Raw genomic sequence first — 16,855 nt, 5'->3', positions numbered from 1 at the left:
ACAATTTTGGATGGACTAAAACGTCCACAAGGCCATAAAAAACATTGACTTTGCTTGGTGTGAGGTTATGGTCGTCACCATGAATGGGGTTTGGAAGAACCTTTGCCCACAGTTTGTTTATGATTTTCATGGATTTGAGAAGGTGGATGAGGAGTCCAAAAAGGTCTTCAGCAACTCAGTGACCCTCAGTGAGAAGCTGGTGCTAGAGCTGCAAGAGGATGACGTCACTGAACTCCTGGCTGTGCAACATGAGCTTCCTAATGAAGACCTGATGGAGCTGGAGGCCCAGAGAAAGGACAGCAAAGAGAGACAAGAGGAAGTAACTGAAGAATGGAAGAGATTCACGATACAGGAAATGGCAAGGGGATATTCTTTATGTGAGGAGGCACTGTTAGTTTTTGAGGCACAGGACCTGAACATAGAATGGTACATGAAGGCTGCAGCAGTCGTTCAGAATACAATCCAGTGCTACCGTGTCATCTAGATGAGAGAAAAAGAGCTACTACCCAGACATCACTGGATTGTTTTTTTAAGAAGGGAGATAGAATTGAATCCAGCAAGGAACCAGAACCTGTGCCATCAACGTCAGGCGTGAGTGAAATCGCAGCTTGCCCTCCGTCTCCTACTGCTGACGATCCTTCAGCTCTACCATCTCCCACCTCCTCTCCCTCGCCCAGTCAGTGACTCTTCTTGCTGTTCACTCGATGCCAGCCCCTGTATGCCAGCTGTTGTACTGTACAATTATTCTTTTCAAGGTACTGTACTGTAAGGTTAAAAACGTTTTATTTTTTGTGATTTTTTTAATGTATTATTTGTGTGAAAAGTATTATAAACCTATTACAGCACAGTATTATATAGTCGATTGTGTTAGTTGGGTACCTAGACTAACTTTGTTGCACTTATGAACAAACTGGACTTGGAACTCATTTGTATCTAGGGGACTTACTGTAATTACATATCAGCAAAAGGTATACACCATTCAATCCCACAGCACTGATTCTGGGATCATTTTAAAGTATTGGATTACTATTATAATTTTAATTAACTCATTATTATTTTCTGGAGATCAGAAATCTAACTGATAATCACAAATAACTATCACTAAAAACAAGCCTGAACATTTTCAAATAACCAATTTGCTCAGATCTTATCTAAGTTAGGGAACCCAGAGAAGTAATAATTTGATTCTGAAAAAAAAATGTAATAAAATTGTTTGAGTGACTTTGACTTGAAGGTCAGTCAAAAATCTTTCTTCTTTTAATGACAGCTATTAAATATTGAAGGGATGATAGAAAATCACCATTTACTCTCCATGTAATAATGGATGAAAGAGAAGATCATCAGTGAATCCTAAAATAACTGGTTGAAAGGTCACAAGTCCTCAAAGTATCATTCCTCTGTCGACCTACTAATCAAAAGATGGAAAATGAGCCTTTGTAATTGAAGGATAGAAGTTATCCTCTTAACCAAGCAGTCAAGCTTGGCATCCCCAACAGCAGGATGGCCTGGCATCCAATGACTCCTGATATAATACATTGGGATGTTCTCAACATAAGCCATGGGATTTTCTTGCCAGAAATGTTTGACCAGGATCTACCCAGAAATAGTCCACAAATCCAGAATGTGAGATGTCCCAAAGAAAACAGAAAACTAACCTAGACTTATCAGAGGATTCAATGATGGGAAGAACAGAAAGAGAAGGTCAGGGGACAGTTTTAGGTTGGAGGAGTCTAAAAAGACTATTTCTAGCTGTGGTAACAGTGATATAGCTGTGTAAAAGAATGTCTATGTTTTGAGGAGATGTAGGCTGCAGACTAAAATATTTAGGATAAAGTGCCATAATGTCTGCAACCTACTTTTGGGTAGTCTGGCAAAAGAGGTGGGGGTGTGTGTGTGCGTGCGTGCTTGAGCACACGTGCGCATGTACAGAGAGATTTGAGCAGTGTGGAAAAGGCTAACAATGACAGGGTAATCAGGTGTTTATTGCACTTTTTCAATTTTTCTATAGATTTAATACGTGTCAAAACAAAAATTTTCCTTCTTTTTAATTCAAAGAAGTATAACTTTGGTGAAGAAATGTATCTTTCTTCCTTGTTGGAGACACTAGGAACATAGGAGAATATCGCTGTCCTTCAATCAAGTTACCATTTTTATTACATTTTCTTAACCTTGATGATTCAGCCAACCATGTCACATGGTTGAGAGTAAGTTTCCAAATCAACCGATGCACAAAAAAGAATGCTGCACTTCCAAGGTGATTTGTTTAACATTTTGATTCCTTTCTATTATCACTGCTGTATTCTGGTATTAGTTCTCCATTTGAGATTCTTCTTCAAGTAAAAATGCAATGCTGGGACTTCCCTGGTGGCACAGTGGTTAAGAATCCACCTGCAAATGCAGGGGACACAGGTTCATCCCTGGAAGATCCCATGTGCGAGGAGCAGCTAAGCCTGTGTGCCACAACTACTAAGCCTGTGCTCCAGAGCCTGTAAGCCACAACTACTGAGCCCACCCGCCACACCTACTGAAGCCTACATGCCTAGAGCCTGTGCTCCGCAACAAGAGAAGGCACCACGAGAAGCCTAGGCACTGCTACAAAGAGTAGCGACTAGAGAAAGCGCATGCACAGCAACGAAGACCCAACGCAGCCAAATAATAAATTTAAAAAATAAATAAATTTATTTTTAGAAAAACTGCAATGCTAAAGGGTTTGTCCTGTCCAAAATTTTCTTTAGAAACTATACCTCAAATGATAGCATGCTTATCAAAGTTGTGACTTAAAAACTATGAGGAATACACAATATACTGGAGTGAATTGATAACCAAAATAAGTTAGATAAAACTTAATAGGAAAAAGTAAAAAGTGCCAAATTTAGGTTGAATAGGTCAAGATCTAATACAAGCATTCTTGGGTAAACATCAGTACTTTACATGCAAAAAAAGACTCTGGATTTACTTGCAAAAAAAAAATGGGTTTACTGAGGGGAAAAATAAAATTGTACTTTTACTAGAGAGAGCATCAGTGAACTACTGAAGAGCAAAAAAGAACCCATATTGAACGAGGATATGAGAAAGGAGTGTGTGGTCACTGACAGAACACTGTAATGGTGTAAAAGTTATAGAAATTAAAAGTCAGAAACAAATTGAGAATGTTCTATAAAGGTATCTTCTATACAACCATAAGTCCTAATAATATTTGTTTTACAGAGTCTAGGCTAAAGTTGCAAAGAAAAATTTTAAGCACCTTTAATACTTTAGGATATTCTAAGAGAGGGATCAGCAAACTACAGTCTACATAGGCCAAAACTGTTTTTGCGTGAGCTAAGAATGGTTTTTACAGATGAATATTTGTGATAAATCTCATGACAGAAAACATTAACTTTGAGCTCTAATTAAACAAAATGCCACCCCCCCCAAGAATTCTATTCCTCTCATTATTAGATTTGTATTACAAAAAAATTATACTCTTTTATTATTACTTTTTAATTTCATTACTGCAAAAATTTGTGGAAATTTATTTTTGTTCTTGCTATCTAAGTTCCTACATAATAATTTTGATTTTGCCTCTTGGCCTGCAAATCCTAAAATATTTACCATATGGGCCTTTACAGAAAAAGTTTGCCAACCCTGCTCTCTTAAACTTTATGGATAGGGTCAGTGGGGATTATCGAGGACTTGATGAAAGGTTGGTGGTGAATTAGACTCATGTTTTTGCAATTTACTCAAAGTGAACAGGGCTTGCCAATTAGTTTTACATATGTTCCCTTTATGTTTTTAAGGACAGTACACTTATTGAGTTATTCTCAAAATACTCCCTTTCTATTTTAAAAATGCTAAATCTAGAAATTAAATTCAGATAGGCAGAACACCTGAATTTAAATGGACCCTAATGAGCATCAATTACTTGGACGTAATTGAAGCAGAGTAAGAAAAAAAAATTCTCTTTTCAGATTTATTTGGGCAAAGTGATAGAATGTACCATAAGACTACATCTAACCATCACTCAAGGATCCTGAAATCTATCTGAAACTAGGAAGAACTAGGAAGAAGCAGAAAAGATGCTGAGAAATCCAAAAATCACAAAGTTCATGCACGCAAGCTCATGCACTTGATGAATACAAGAGATCTTTAGCTTTCAGTCAGAGCTTCCATGTTCTAACTACCTACAATTCTATTAAGCTTAGATACATGGTTTTCAGAGCCACAGCAAACTAGAAGTCCTAAAGAAAAATTGGGAGAAGAGAGGTTTTGCAGACAGCAACAAAAACAGAGGTTGCCAACAGATAACAAAAACATGATGAGGAATAGTCTCCCAGAAACAGAATAGGCAGAAAAATGAAAAACAGACGTGAAAAGTATAGCACTGTAGAACAAATCAGTATAGAAGCACATAGTCCCAAATGCCTTATTAGGTCTGGATGATGTCACTCTATTACAATATATTTCAGCAGTGACATTCATTTTAATGACGTCAAGAAAAAACATAAAAAAATTACATTCCATATATTCTGTTTAGTAAATCAGGGACCTGAAAAATACATTTTCCAAACGGTTTCAAACTGATTTTTTTTTTTAGAACTTTTATTGAGATATAATTGACATACAATAAACTGCATATATTTAGAGCATACAATTTGGTAAACCAATCTCCCAATTCATTCCCCCCCAACCCTCCTCGCTTTCCCCACTTGGTGTCCATATGTTTGTTCTCTACATCTGTCTCTCTGTTTCTGCCTTGCAAACCAGTTGATTTGTACCATTTTTCTATAGTCCGCATATATGTGTTAATATACAGTATTTGTTTTTCTCTTTCTGACTCACTTCACTCTGTATGACAGTCTCCAAGTCCATCCATGACTCTAGAAATGCCCCACGTCTAGAAATGACCTGACAAATACATTTTCCAAACGGTTTCAAATTGATTTTTAAAAAAGATTTGGTGCTCATACACAAAAATAAACTCAAAAGGATTAAAGACCTAAATGTAAGGCCAGATACTATTGTATAAAACTCTCAGATGAAAATACAGGCAGAACACTCTCTGGTATAAATCACCAAGATCTTTTTCAACCCACCAACTAGAGTAATGAAAGTAAAAACAAACGGGACCTAATTAAACTTAAAAGCTTTTGCACTGCATAGGAAACCAAAAACAAAATGAAAAGACAACCCTCAGAATGGGAGAAGCAACTGCCAAGGGATTAATCTCCAAAATATATTGTACAAATGGCTCATACCACTCAATAATAAAAAAAAAAAAAAAAAAACTCAATCAAAAACTGCATGGAAGACCTAAATAAACATTTTTCCAAAGAAGACATACAGATGGCCAACAAACACATAAAAAGATGCTCAACATCATTAACTATCATTATTAGAGAAACGCAAATCAAAACTACAATGAGGTATCACCTCACACAGGCCAGAATGGCCATCAACAAGAAATCTACAAACTATAAATGCTGGAGAAGGTGTGGAGAAAAATGAACTCTCCTACAATGCTGGTGGGAATGTAAATTGGTACAGCCACTATGGAGAACAGTATGGAGGATCCTTAAAAAACAAAAAATAGAGCTACCATATGACCCAGGAATCCCACTCCTAGGCATATATCCCAAGAAAACCTTAATTTGAAAGGATGCATGCACCCCAATGTTCACTGCAGCCCTGTATACAATAGCCAAAACATGGAAGCAACCTAAATGTCCACCAACAGAGGAATGGATAAAGAAGATGTGGTACATATATACAATGGAATATTATTCAGCCATAAAAAGGAACAAAATAGTGCCATTTGCAGAGAGGTGGAAGGATCTAGAGATTGTAAGTCAGAAAGAGAAAAATACTGTATGATATCGCTTACATACGGAACCTAGAAAAATGGTAGTGATGAACTTACTTGCAAAGCAGATATAAAGTCACAGATGTAGAGAACAAACTTATGGTTGGGGGGGCGGGGGCTGGGGATGAATTGGGAAATTGCGACTGACATATATACATATATATACAACTGTCCTAGACAGCTGAAGCTTACCTGTGAATTTATTAATCTACTGTAATAATTATGTATGTTTAAAATAAAATAATAGTTAAAGGTTTTCCTAAAGGTGAAAACACATATCGCATAGTAAGAAATAAACTCTAACAATTCTAGGGTCAAAATAACCAGAATAATAAGGGTCAAAATACACTTCATCCCTTAAATGCTTAAAAATTACCCTTCGTTTATACATTTGGCTTAGGACAAAGGTGAGCTCCTCTTACGTTTACTTGCAAAAAAGTATCAAGAAGTTATCACGCAATTAGTTAAGTGAATACTAAGACCTGTATATTCAAGTCTCGAATAAAACCGTGTGAAACGTACAAAGTAATCAGTTCTGAAAAGGGCCAAATGCAGTGGCTTGGTTGCTGCATCAGGGTTGGAGTGAAAGTAGAAGGGGCAGTTTGCGTTTCCTTCACCAGGACCCGCCGGCTCGAGGCGCCCGGCGGCGTTCTCGCAAGTGGGAGCGCATCTCCCAGTCTCGCTCACCCTGCCGCCGGCTCCCGCCACCATGGCACCCCTCATTCGGCCCACAAGGCCTCACGCAGAGAAAGGGGCCAGTCCCAATAGCGCAAGAGGATGAGGGGGCCTTCCTCCAACATCCGCTCACCTGCTTCCGGGTGTCCTGTCTCCTAGGAGCGGCTCCTGCTCAGCCTCTACCTGCAAGCTCGCCATAGTGACAACTCCCACACGGGTTGAAGCGAACTCTCGCGACACCTCGTGCTCCCTCCCATTCCCAGCGGCCTGAAGCTGTCAAAACAGGCCTGCAAGGGCGCGTGCACGCCCGGCGACCAGAATGGGCGGAGCGCCCCAGGGCAGAGGCGGGGTCGCGCAGGAGGCGGGGCGGTGCCGAGAGGATGATGGGGTTAAGGGCGGGGCCCTAAGTCCTTACCCTTCTGGCGGGGTCGCCGCCGCCTCTCGGCCTCCGGGGACGACGTGAGGCAGAGTCGGGGAGGGCTCGGGGGCGTGTCCAAACAGCCAACGCGCCCAGGGCTAGTCCTCCTCCCTACGCTGCCCTGGCAGCAAGCCCTCGCTTCTCGATTCCTGGAGAGGCTGCTGTAGCTGTGGTTGGGGCTTAGAAGGGAGGCGAGTCCCGAGAGCCTGGGGAGCCGCGGCGTGGGAGTCTCGGCCCGCAGGACAGCAGGCGCCCGCCAAACGGCCACTGAGTAAGTAGCCGGTCCAGGCCGCGCTTCCCAAGCCTCTTGCCGCGCTTGCCTACGTGCCAGGAGGCAGGGACTGAGAGCGCAAGGCTTGGCGGGAGATGCGGGGGTCCCGGCCCGAGTGAGGGGGGCTGGCGGGCTGTCCCTTCCTTCCCCCTGGGGAAGATGGAGGTGGCTGCGCGCTGTGGTGTTCTTGCTCGGCTAACTACAGAGGCACCTTACCCGTAGTGCCTTATTAGGACCTGGAATGAAGATGATCTGCAGATTCGAACCCACCGCCTCCTGCGTGGACAGGGGGCTTCCGCCTTGCAAGATGCCACTCAGCAGAGCCTGCTGCTGTAACCTGGGGGTTAGAAAAGGCACAGCACCAATTTGACAATGACCAGCTCTTCTCATCCACAAGGAAAATGACATTTTTGGAAAATATGTCGTGGGTTGTTTTTGTTTGTTTTGAGTAGATCTTGGTGCTGTTTCTTTCCAGGTTGCTTACATATTGACATCTTACCCCTACAAACAGGCTTGTAAGCTCATTGGTAGCAGTAGTCATGTGTGTCACAATTACTGTTTTATTAGCACTAGATACATTCTTATGTGATTTCATTTGATCACAACTGTCCTATGAGGTAGGTATAGCAGACACATTTCTATTTTACTGAGAACTAAGGCCTAGAAAAGTTAATAACTTACCCAGAATCACCCAGTGTGAAAGTGGCAGAGTTGGGACCCAAGTTCATTTGTTTTTGATCAATATTTATGAGAACTTATCCTATGCCAGGCCCTATACTAGTTATGTGTCGTATGGTATATGCCATCACTTCTGATCTTTGTCATTTGTGACCTTGTGTGTATCCTGTTAGATACATTCCACTGGTGAACAGCTAATCTTGAAATGTGTTTTCTACTAGTTCAGAGTTATCTTCTAAATCCAGACCTGACATTGCCTACTTGGATTCAGTCTTGCAAATTTGTTTGTAACAGCTTACAAAAACATATCAGATTCCTATGATTGGTTCCAAGAAGGTACATGGGTAAAACTAGTAATTTTTTGTCATAATGTTGCTTTATTGTATTTTCAGCTTCTTGTTTAATCTCTGGAGTCTAGCACAGTGTATGGCAATACACATATATTTGACAAAGGAACTTTTAACCAGTACTGCACCAAGCAGAATAGTTACCAAATAAATATGTGTTGAATGAATACTTATTGAATTACCTTATTTCATCCCTACAGCAATCCTCTGAAGTGGGATTGTCTCAAGCATACAAGGAAATTGAAAGTATGGAGATTAAATAATTTGCCTAGGGTCACACCTCCAGTTAGCAACAAAGTTAGAATCCAAAAAACACAGGACTCTGACTATAAAGCCTGTGCTTTTCACCACCAGCCTTCCTATGAAAAGAATGTCAAAAAGAATCTTTTCCCATGTCTCTTAAAATATTTCAAAACAAGTAATCAATTTTTATATAAATGAATTTGCTCTTATGTATTAGGTGAGCTATTATTCCCCTTTTATAGTTTAAGGTGGCTTACTCAAGGTCAGACTGCTAGTGGAGAACCTAGGTCTTCTGACACTGCTATTTTCCATCGTTGCCTCCAAGTGATGACTTTAGATGGCAAAAGTACATGGAATGAATGCATGTACAACTGGTGAAATGTAAATAACCTGTATGTATCGTACCAATTAAAAAAAAGAAAAAGAACAAATCATTTCTTAGGAACATACAACACCCAAAGTAAACATTTAAAAAATTTATTTAAAAACCTGATTATTTCTTTTAAAGCCCATGGAAAAGAAGAATTAAATTTGAAAAGAGATTCGATTATTTGCTAAATGTTCCACATAAGCTTATGAGACAGTCCACCTGTTCGATTTCTGTAGATGACTGCTTAGAATAGAACAGATAGCAGATAGCTAGAATAGATACCCCTCCAAACAAAGTCCCTGTGTTCTTACTATTCTCCAGCATGAGATTAAAAGGAATTAAATTTGTCGAGGTAGAGTAGTAGATTTTAATAGTGGGTATCTGGTGTATCTAAACCCTACTATAAGTTGCTACTTAAACTTGTATTGAAAATAAGTGATTTAAAAGTGAAGTTATAAAATAAAAATTAGGTCTGCATTTTTGTGGAGTTAAGTTCTTGTACATGGTGGTATTTTTTAAAACTTTCATATATGCCTTTGAGATACGTATCAACTATATGAGCATAAAAGTCCAGAAACAATTAGGGTTGCATTAAAATGCTTAAGTACCAGAGTGATAGGCGATAAAAGTACTAGATGGCATAATAGACATTGAGTGTCGTTTTAGCAATAGAGCTCATTTCTAGGAAAGACTTTTCATTCCTTGGCACTGTACTAGAACTTCTATTTTTGTTTCACTTTGTTTTTCTTTTTTGCTTCACTTTGTTTTTCTTTTTTGCATTGGCTGTGTAAAAGTATGGACTACAGTTGTGTCAGTTTGTCTTGATACACACTTCAAAAGTGGGTCCTGTTTCTGCAGAAGCTCACTGGTGTCAGTCCAGCTTAATGTGGGGGCTTTAAAAAAAGTATCTGATGTGGCTCCAGATGGTGCCTCCTCTTGGTAAATTGGAGTTATCTTTACCCTGGGCTTGGATTATAATCTGTTCGTGGGGGCACTGGATAGCAGTTAGCCCTGCCTAGAAAGATCTGCATGTTTAGAGCAGCCCAGAAAACCGGGTCTTTTATGTTGTTCCTGTGACTGAAGTGGGATTAAAAAGATCTGTGTAAACCCAAACTCCCAGAACCAAGATTATCATAAGCTGTGTGTGTGTTTGATTTGCTTTCTATTCCTCATTGATCAGTTGTTTACTGTCAGGTGAATGTAGCGAGGAAAATGCTGGCTCTAGATTTGGAATGCTGACTCTTATGGCCTATATTACATAAAATTAAAGTAATTTGGAAGCTTTTCTAGTATAGGGTTGAAAATTAGAAATGACTAAACAATTTAGGCACCTGATACAGAAATTTACAAAATACTTGAAGAGTTCATTTCTCTCAGGTCCTTTCCTGTACTGTGCAACTTTGTAGTTTTGCATATTTGTCTTAGCTTGTTTATCTATTACCAACCCAGAAGAATATTGTGTAGAAAAATGGGTTGTCTCATGAACAGCTTAGTACTTTTCTACTGTAAAACATGAGTGTTGGAATTTTACTCTTTTTTACACTAACATGGAATATGCATATTGCTGTTGAAGCCATGGATGTTACAAAGAAAGATACTGACCCCCCATTCTTTTCCTGCCACTGTAGAGAAAATAAGTAGTCTATAATATTTGCAAAAGATAATGAAGTGCTGTGTTGTAATGACATGCCATTGTTGTCCTGCAGTTTAATAAATGTACATGAAAATGTATCAGTGCTGGTTTTTGAACATTTCCAGAAAGACCCAAGTGAAACAGGAGGGAAGGGGGCAGGGCACAACCGTTAAAAGAATGACATAGCCCAAGAATGACACAACATAAACTGTTTAGAGCCAGATAGGTCCAAGATGGTGGACAAGTCGACTTCCACTAGACCTTGAGACTTAGTATACGCTCATTGTAACACAACAGCAAGCTAAAAGACACACTCACAGGTGCCATGACAGTTCCAACTGCCAACCATAAAGGTCAAAAAGTGGGCGGTGGCCCAATTTCTGGAAATCCCCACCCCTTCCCCCAGATAGCTGGAATACTCCTCACACTTATTAGCCTATGAAATTACTGACCCTATAAAAACTGACAACCACCATACCCAGGTGCCTTTCTCACCTTCTGAGATGGCCCACACTCTGCCTGTGGAGTGTGTTTCTCTCTAAATAAATCCATTTCTTCCCTATCACTTTGTCTCACACTGAGTTCTTTCTGCAATGAGACTTCAAGAACCTGAGTTCTATTAAGTCCTGAGACCATGGGATCTCAGTTAAAAGACCATGGGTTCAAGTCTCAATCTGGGTTGCACAGTTTCACAAGGAGTAAAATAATTAAAATCATCATTCATCACTCAGAATTTTTCCCTTATGCTGTAGAACCCCCCTGAATAGAGTTGCATATCTTCATATATAAAAAGAGTTGGTCTCTTATTTGAAATATAAAATACTAATTCAGAATTTTGTTACTTGGATGAAGAATAAACTGTTCCGTTTCTGCCACAGCAGGGTGTACTCAGTTCAACTCTGATGTTAATCACCCACAGATTAACACCACAGGAATTAGTGCAGATCCCACCGGTTAAAGGTTCAGTCCTCCATGTGCCATTGCTTCCAATGCCAGCCACACTTTTGACTGACTTAGCTATAGATTTGGGGCTTCCTGTGACCCCTTGGATCAATAATTTGCTAGAACAACTCAAAAGGACTAAGCAAACCACTATACTATACTTCTTCTAGCTTCATTATAAAGGATACAGCTTAGCAACAGCCAGATGAAGAGACAAATGAAGCAAGTTATGAAAGAGAATGTGAAGCTTCCGTTCCCTTTTACCCCGGAGTCAGTACGCATCACCCTCCAACACATGTTCATTAACCAAGAAGCTCTGCCATGCCTCAGTGTCTATAGAGTTTTTATTGGGGCCTTGTTGATGATTGACTGGATCCTTAGCCATGTGATGCAACTCAATCTCTAGCTCCTTTCCCTTGGAGGTCAGGCTGGTCCAAAGTCAGCCCTCTAATCAAATGGTTGGTCTTTCTGGTGACCAGCCAGAAATTATCTTGAATCTATCTGGGGCCCCACCGTCCGTCACCTCATTAGCATAGAGACACTCCTGTCACTCAGAAAATTCCAAGAGTTTTAGGAGCTCCACGCCAGGAACTGGGGCAAAGACCATTCTTTATTATATCACACTGACATTTACCCTTCAAAAACAAAACAAAACAAACAAAAACACCTGGTCAAGCGATTTAAACATATACTATTCATACTTACTTGATTTTAATAATTGCACTAGGGACTTCCCTGGTGGTCCAGTGGCTAAAACTCTGAGCTCCCAATGCAGGAGGGCCTGGTTCAATCCCTGGTCAGGAAACTAGATCCTGCATGTCTCAACTGAAGATCCTGCATGCTGCAATGAAAATCCCACGTGCCAGCAACTAAGACCCAGCATAGCCAAAAAAATAAATAAATATTAAATACTACCCTAATAATAATTGCACTAAATTAGAATATATATATAACGAGAACAGCATTTCAGAAGCCAGTTTGCTTTTTTTAAATGAATTAATTTATTTATTTTATTGGCCATGTTGGGTCTTTTTTTGCTGTGCACGGGCTTTCTTTAGTTGCGGTGAGTGCGGGCTACTCTTCGTTGTGGTGCACGGGCTCCTCATTGCCATGGCTTCTCTTGTTGCGGAGCATGGGCTCTAGGCGTGTGGGCTTCAGTAGTTGCAGCACATGGGCTCAATAGTTGTGGCTCACGTGCTCTAAAGCGCAAGCTCAGTAGTTGTGGCACGTGGGCTTAGTTGCTCCGCAGCATGTGGGATCTTCCTGGAGCAAGGATTGAACCCATGTCTCCTGCATTGGCAGGCGCATTCTTAACCACTGAGTCACCTAGGAAGCCCCCAGTTTGCTTTTTATCATTTGTTTAGTGAGTAAAAAACAGAATACTACCAAAAAAAAATACTAAAATGTAAGGTTTCTATTTTGGGGGTTTTTGTTTGTTTTTCTGGGCAAGTGTTTTTGAGGGAATGGAAATATATAAACATGATTTAGACAAACTTTCAAGAGCTCGCTTGCTTATAAACAAATGTTTATTCACATCTGTGGGTTTTGTTTGTTTTCCTCCTGGTAGGAAAAGGAGAAGCTGGTAGTTGTCCCCTCTGGCATTGAAAGCCCTCAAGGTGTCAGCCCAGACATCTTACTCAAAGGCTGAGATATACAATTGGTTTCTCCAAGTGTTACAGTCTCTAAGGTGGCCCTCATGATCCTGTCTTCTGAGGTTTACTTCTTTGTGTAATCCCCTCCCTTTGAGTGTGGACAGGACCTCTGATTTGCCTTCTAACCAATAGAATGTGGCAAAGATGATTGGATGTCACTCCCATGATTATGTTATATTATATGGCAAAGTTGATGGGATGACACTCCCACAGTTACATTAAGCACTCACTCTGACACTCCTGTAGGCCTTAAAGAAGTAAGCTGCCATGGTGTGAACTTCTAGGTGATAAGGAACTGTGAATAGCCGCTGGGAGCTGAGGCTAGCCTCTCGATAACAAACAGCAAAATATTGAAGCTCTCAGTCACATAGCTGCAAGGAAATGAATTTTGCTAACAGCTTGAATGAGCTTGGAAGCAGGTTCTTCTCCATTCAAGCTTCCAAATGAGAATGCAGCCCAGCTAACACCTTGATTGAAGCTAGATGACCCCTTGAAGCAGAAACCCAAGTAGCTTGTATTCTTGGAACTAATCCTCAAGAAAGACCAAGTGAGAAGACTGGTGGAATGGGAGGGGGAACCAACTAGATTCAAGAGATTTGTTTTTCAAATTCTTTTATTTAAAGTTCTTAGTGAAGCCTTCAGATGTTAAATTATGCAGTGGTGTTTTTTGCAAAGAATAATAGAGCCTTGAGTTCTGTTCTAGGGTCAATCAAATAATGAGCTACTTCTGCTTACTGAGAAAGTTGAGGGAAAGTGTCAGTTTACGTACTCTGAAAAATTTTGTAGAGAAACTATCAAATTAACTCCAATTTCTAAAATTTTTTCATATTTTTTGTGGTAAAATACACATCACAAAATTTACCATCTTAACCATTTTTACGTGTACAGTTTAGTGGTATGGGGTTCAATCATACTGTTGTACAGCTGTCATCACCATCCATCTATAGAACTCTTTTCAACGTGCAGAACTGAAACTGTATAATCATTACCCACCTCCATTTCCCCTTCCCCTCAGCCCCTGGTAACGACCATTCTGCTTTCTTTTTATGAATATGGTTGCTCTAGGTTCCTCATAAAAGTAGAATCATACAGTATTTGTCTTTTTGTGACCAGCTTGTTTCACTTAGTCTAATGTCCTCAAGGTTCATTGGTGTTGTAGCATTTGTTAGAATTTCATTCCTTTTTAAGGCTGAATAATGTGTCATTGTCTGTGTGTGTGTGTGTGTGTGTGTGTATACACACACACCACATTTTGCCTATTCATTGATAGACACTTGGGTTGCTTCCACTTTTTAGCTACCAAATTCTAAATTTTAAGAAGACAGAGAGAACATGGCTAATTAAAAAACTAGTGTTTATTTTAGGTAGAATACAAATTTTAGGTCTACCCTGTGACATAATGAATTCTCTAAAATCAATACCTGTATGTTATTTATGCCATTTTATTGGATTTGGATAATTTACAATCATAATAAATATAGGGTTTTATAGTTGTATCTTTGCATTTGTGACAATATTGTGACATTTGTGACATACCTATGATTTATTTGATTTTTTAACTCTGGGGTGAGCAAATTATGACCTATGGGCCAACCTACCTGTTTTCGTATGGACTGCAAGCTAAGAATAGTTTTTACAGATGCATTAGTACTCAGTTTGATGATAGAGGTACCAACCATGAACCCCTATTAAGCAAAATCCCAAGTGACCTCCAATGAGAAAAAGGAATTTAACATTTTTAAAAAATTGAATTTAACACTTACTATAGTGTGTTAGGGAGTTCTCTTAGATGTGGTGCAGTGAACTGGTTTGATTATATAAACATTTAAGAAAACTTGTAGAATGGATGAAAAACTAATTTTTTAAATTAGTGGAATGGTAAAAGCTCTTTGCTATGAATCTGATAGGTTAAGGGTTAAAATCCTAACTCTATAGAAAATTATTAAGAATCTTGGAAGTCAACAATCAGTCTTTACTGGATAAATGTTGATAATAGCATGACATATTTCCTGCTCATTTGACATCCTGTTCTCCAGACCCTCAACTGTTATTTCAGCATGTCACATTTTTTCACATCTTCCTTTCTGTATTTGCGTATCTTCCATCTGCCTGACTAATCTCTGAAGACTCAGTTGAAACTTTGATGTTTCTATACAACCTTTCCTGCTCTTTTGCTACCACCTTTAACTATTATCATCACAGATAAAATATAGGTTGTTCATTTTATGAAAATAAATCTAATTATACTTATGATTTCTACTTTTAAGTTATACTTCAGTTTATAAAAAATTTACACAAACAGCAACAACAGCAACAAACTGTAGTGAACTCCTAAATCTTTACTTGGGAAAGTGTTTGCAAGCTTTACCTTTCTACATCATCTCTGTAGTCTCTTCAAATGTTCAAGTAGCCTTTCATTGTAGCTCTTTGATGGTGGTCCAGGTCTGGATAGTCATACTTCATAGCATAATTCTTATCGTACTTGGACTTTGAGTTCACTAGGCAACAGCAAAAAATTTTTCAGCAAACTATGTGTTAATGTTGGAATACCACATAGTTGTAAAATATGTAGAAATGTGTAATTAAGAAAAGCTTGAAAATAGTATATAATTTCATAACAAATCTTTAAAAATCGTTCAGTCATGGAAAGCCATTTAAGAGGTCGGTGCATTAAGGTAAAGGGATTCTTAGTTTTTTTCACCCCTATAAGATTAAGTTGAAAACAAAAGTTGATAAGTTTAAGTAATAACACATAAAGGCTTTAACCATTGCCATAAAAATTAATGAACAGGAGTTCCCCTCTCTGATTAGCAATGCAAATCAATTGAGTAGAAAAAATTATGGAAATCAATTTTTGAAGATTATCTACAGTTCTCCTTTAACATTAAATTTTGACTGTATTTATAACAAAATATTTACTATACTTTTGTAAAGTGGTTAAAGAAAGCTAGAAAATGTATTTTATCATCATTTGTAAGTACAAACTATTTAGAAGCTTACGTCATTCAGTTCTGGATCAACTTTCAAAGTGACTATTGAAATTCTTAGAATGTTTTAGGGAATTTGAGTACATAACAGTTTTTCAGATTGATTGTTGCTTTTGTCCTCATTTTAAAATGGAATTGATTTTCCTCCCATAAACTATAATAAATTGAATAAAGTCTACAGAAATCCTATATGATTGATATTTGATAGATTCATTCAACACATTGATATACTAACATTGCTATAGTGATATGGTAATATCTTGGTACAGTAATGGTGACAGAAGCTCTGTGTGGAATCCTATTGGAATTTCTTTACATTTAAAGGTACTGTAGAACTACTCTTAAAAACCTTAAGAAAAAATCATCTTTTGGACTTTTAAATTTAAATTAATAGACTTTATTATTTATAACAGTTTTAGGTTTACAGAAAACTTGAGCAAGATAGTGCAGAGACAGAACGTCCAGGGTGTCAGTCATACTATCATCTCTTCTGAGTTTTTCAATTTCTGCTGTAGAATATTAAAATTATTTTCAATATTAAAAAAAAAAAAAAAAGGATAGTGCAGAGAATTCCCATATATCCATCCCTTCTACCCCTACCCTGTAGTTTCCCTATTAGCATCTTGCACTAGTGTGGTACGTTTGTCGCACTTGATGAACTCAATACATTATATTAACTAAAGTCCATAGTTTACCTTAGAATATACTCTCTGTGTTATACAGTTCTGTGAGTTTTGACAAATATATAATATCCCGTATTTACCAATTACAGTATCATAAGAGTAGTTTCCCTAAAA

The 16,855-nt window shown here is 38.6% G+C and overlaps 2 protein-coding genes across 7 annotated transcripts in view; one reads left to right on the top strand and one right to left on the bottom strand.

Moving 5' to 3' along the window:
• Nucleotides 1-6,746, bottom strand: part of MFSD8 (major facilitator superfamily domain containing 8) — a 46,349-nt gene extending 39,603 nt beyond the window's left edge. For 4 of the 6 annotated variants that reach the window (XR_009048770.1, XR_009048771.1, XM_057705598.1 and 1 more), the window contains exon 1: nt 6,651-6,746. Coding sequence is in view for 2 of the 6 variants with exons in the window: in XM_057705598.1 (XP_057561581.1) it covers nt 6,651-6,715 (65 nt within the window). In the remaining 4 variants the exon portion in view is untranslated. Of the gene's footprint in view, nt 1-571; nt 590-6,650 lie in introns of those variants that run through there. The other 2 variants (XM_057705597.1, XM_057705595.1) reach the window with 2 other exon arrangements.
• A 179-nt stretch (nt 6,747-6,925) lies between these two features.
• Nucleotides 6,926-16,855, top strand: part of ABHD18 (abhydrolase domain containing 18) — a 40,757-nt gene continuing 30,827 nt past the window's right edge. Inside the window, exon 1 of the mRNA XM_057706065.1 lies at nt 6,926-7,206. The gene's annotated coding sequence lies outside the window, so the exon portion shown is untranslated. The remainder of the gene's footprint in view (nt 7,207-16,855) is intronic.

This window comes from Hippopotamus amphibius, chromosome 13 (genome assembly GCF_030028045.1).
Source record: "Hippopotamus amphibius kiboko isolate mHipAmp2 chromosome 13, mHipAmp2.hap2, whole genome shotgun sequence".
NCBI classification, from domain to species: domain Eukaryota; kingdom Metazoa; phylum Chordata; class Mammalia; order Artiodactyla; family Hippopotamidae; genus Hippopotamus; species Hippopotamus amphibius.
The sequence above is the reverse complement of the archived record's forward strand: the minus strand, read 5'-3'. Positions and strand labels throughout refer to the sequence as shown.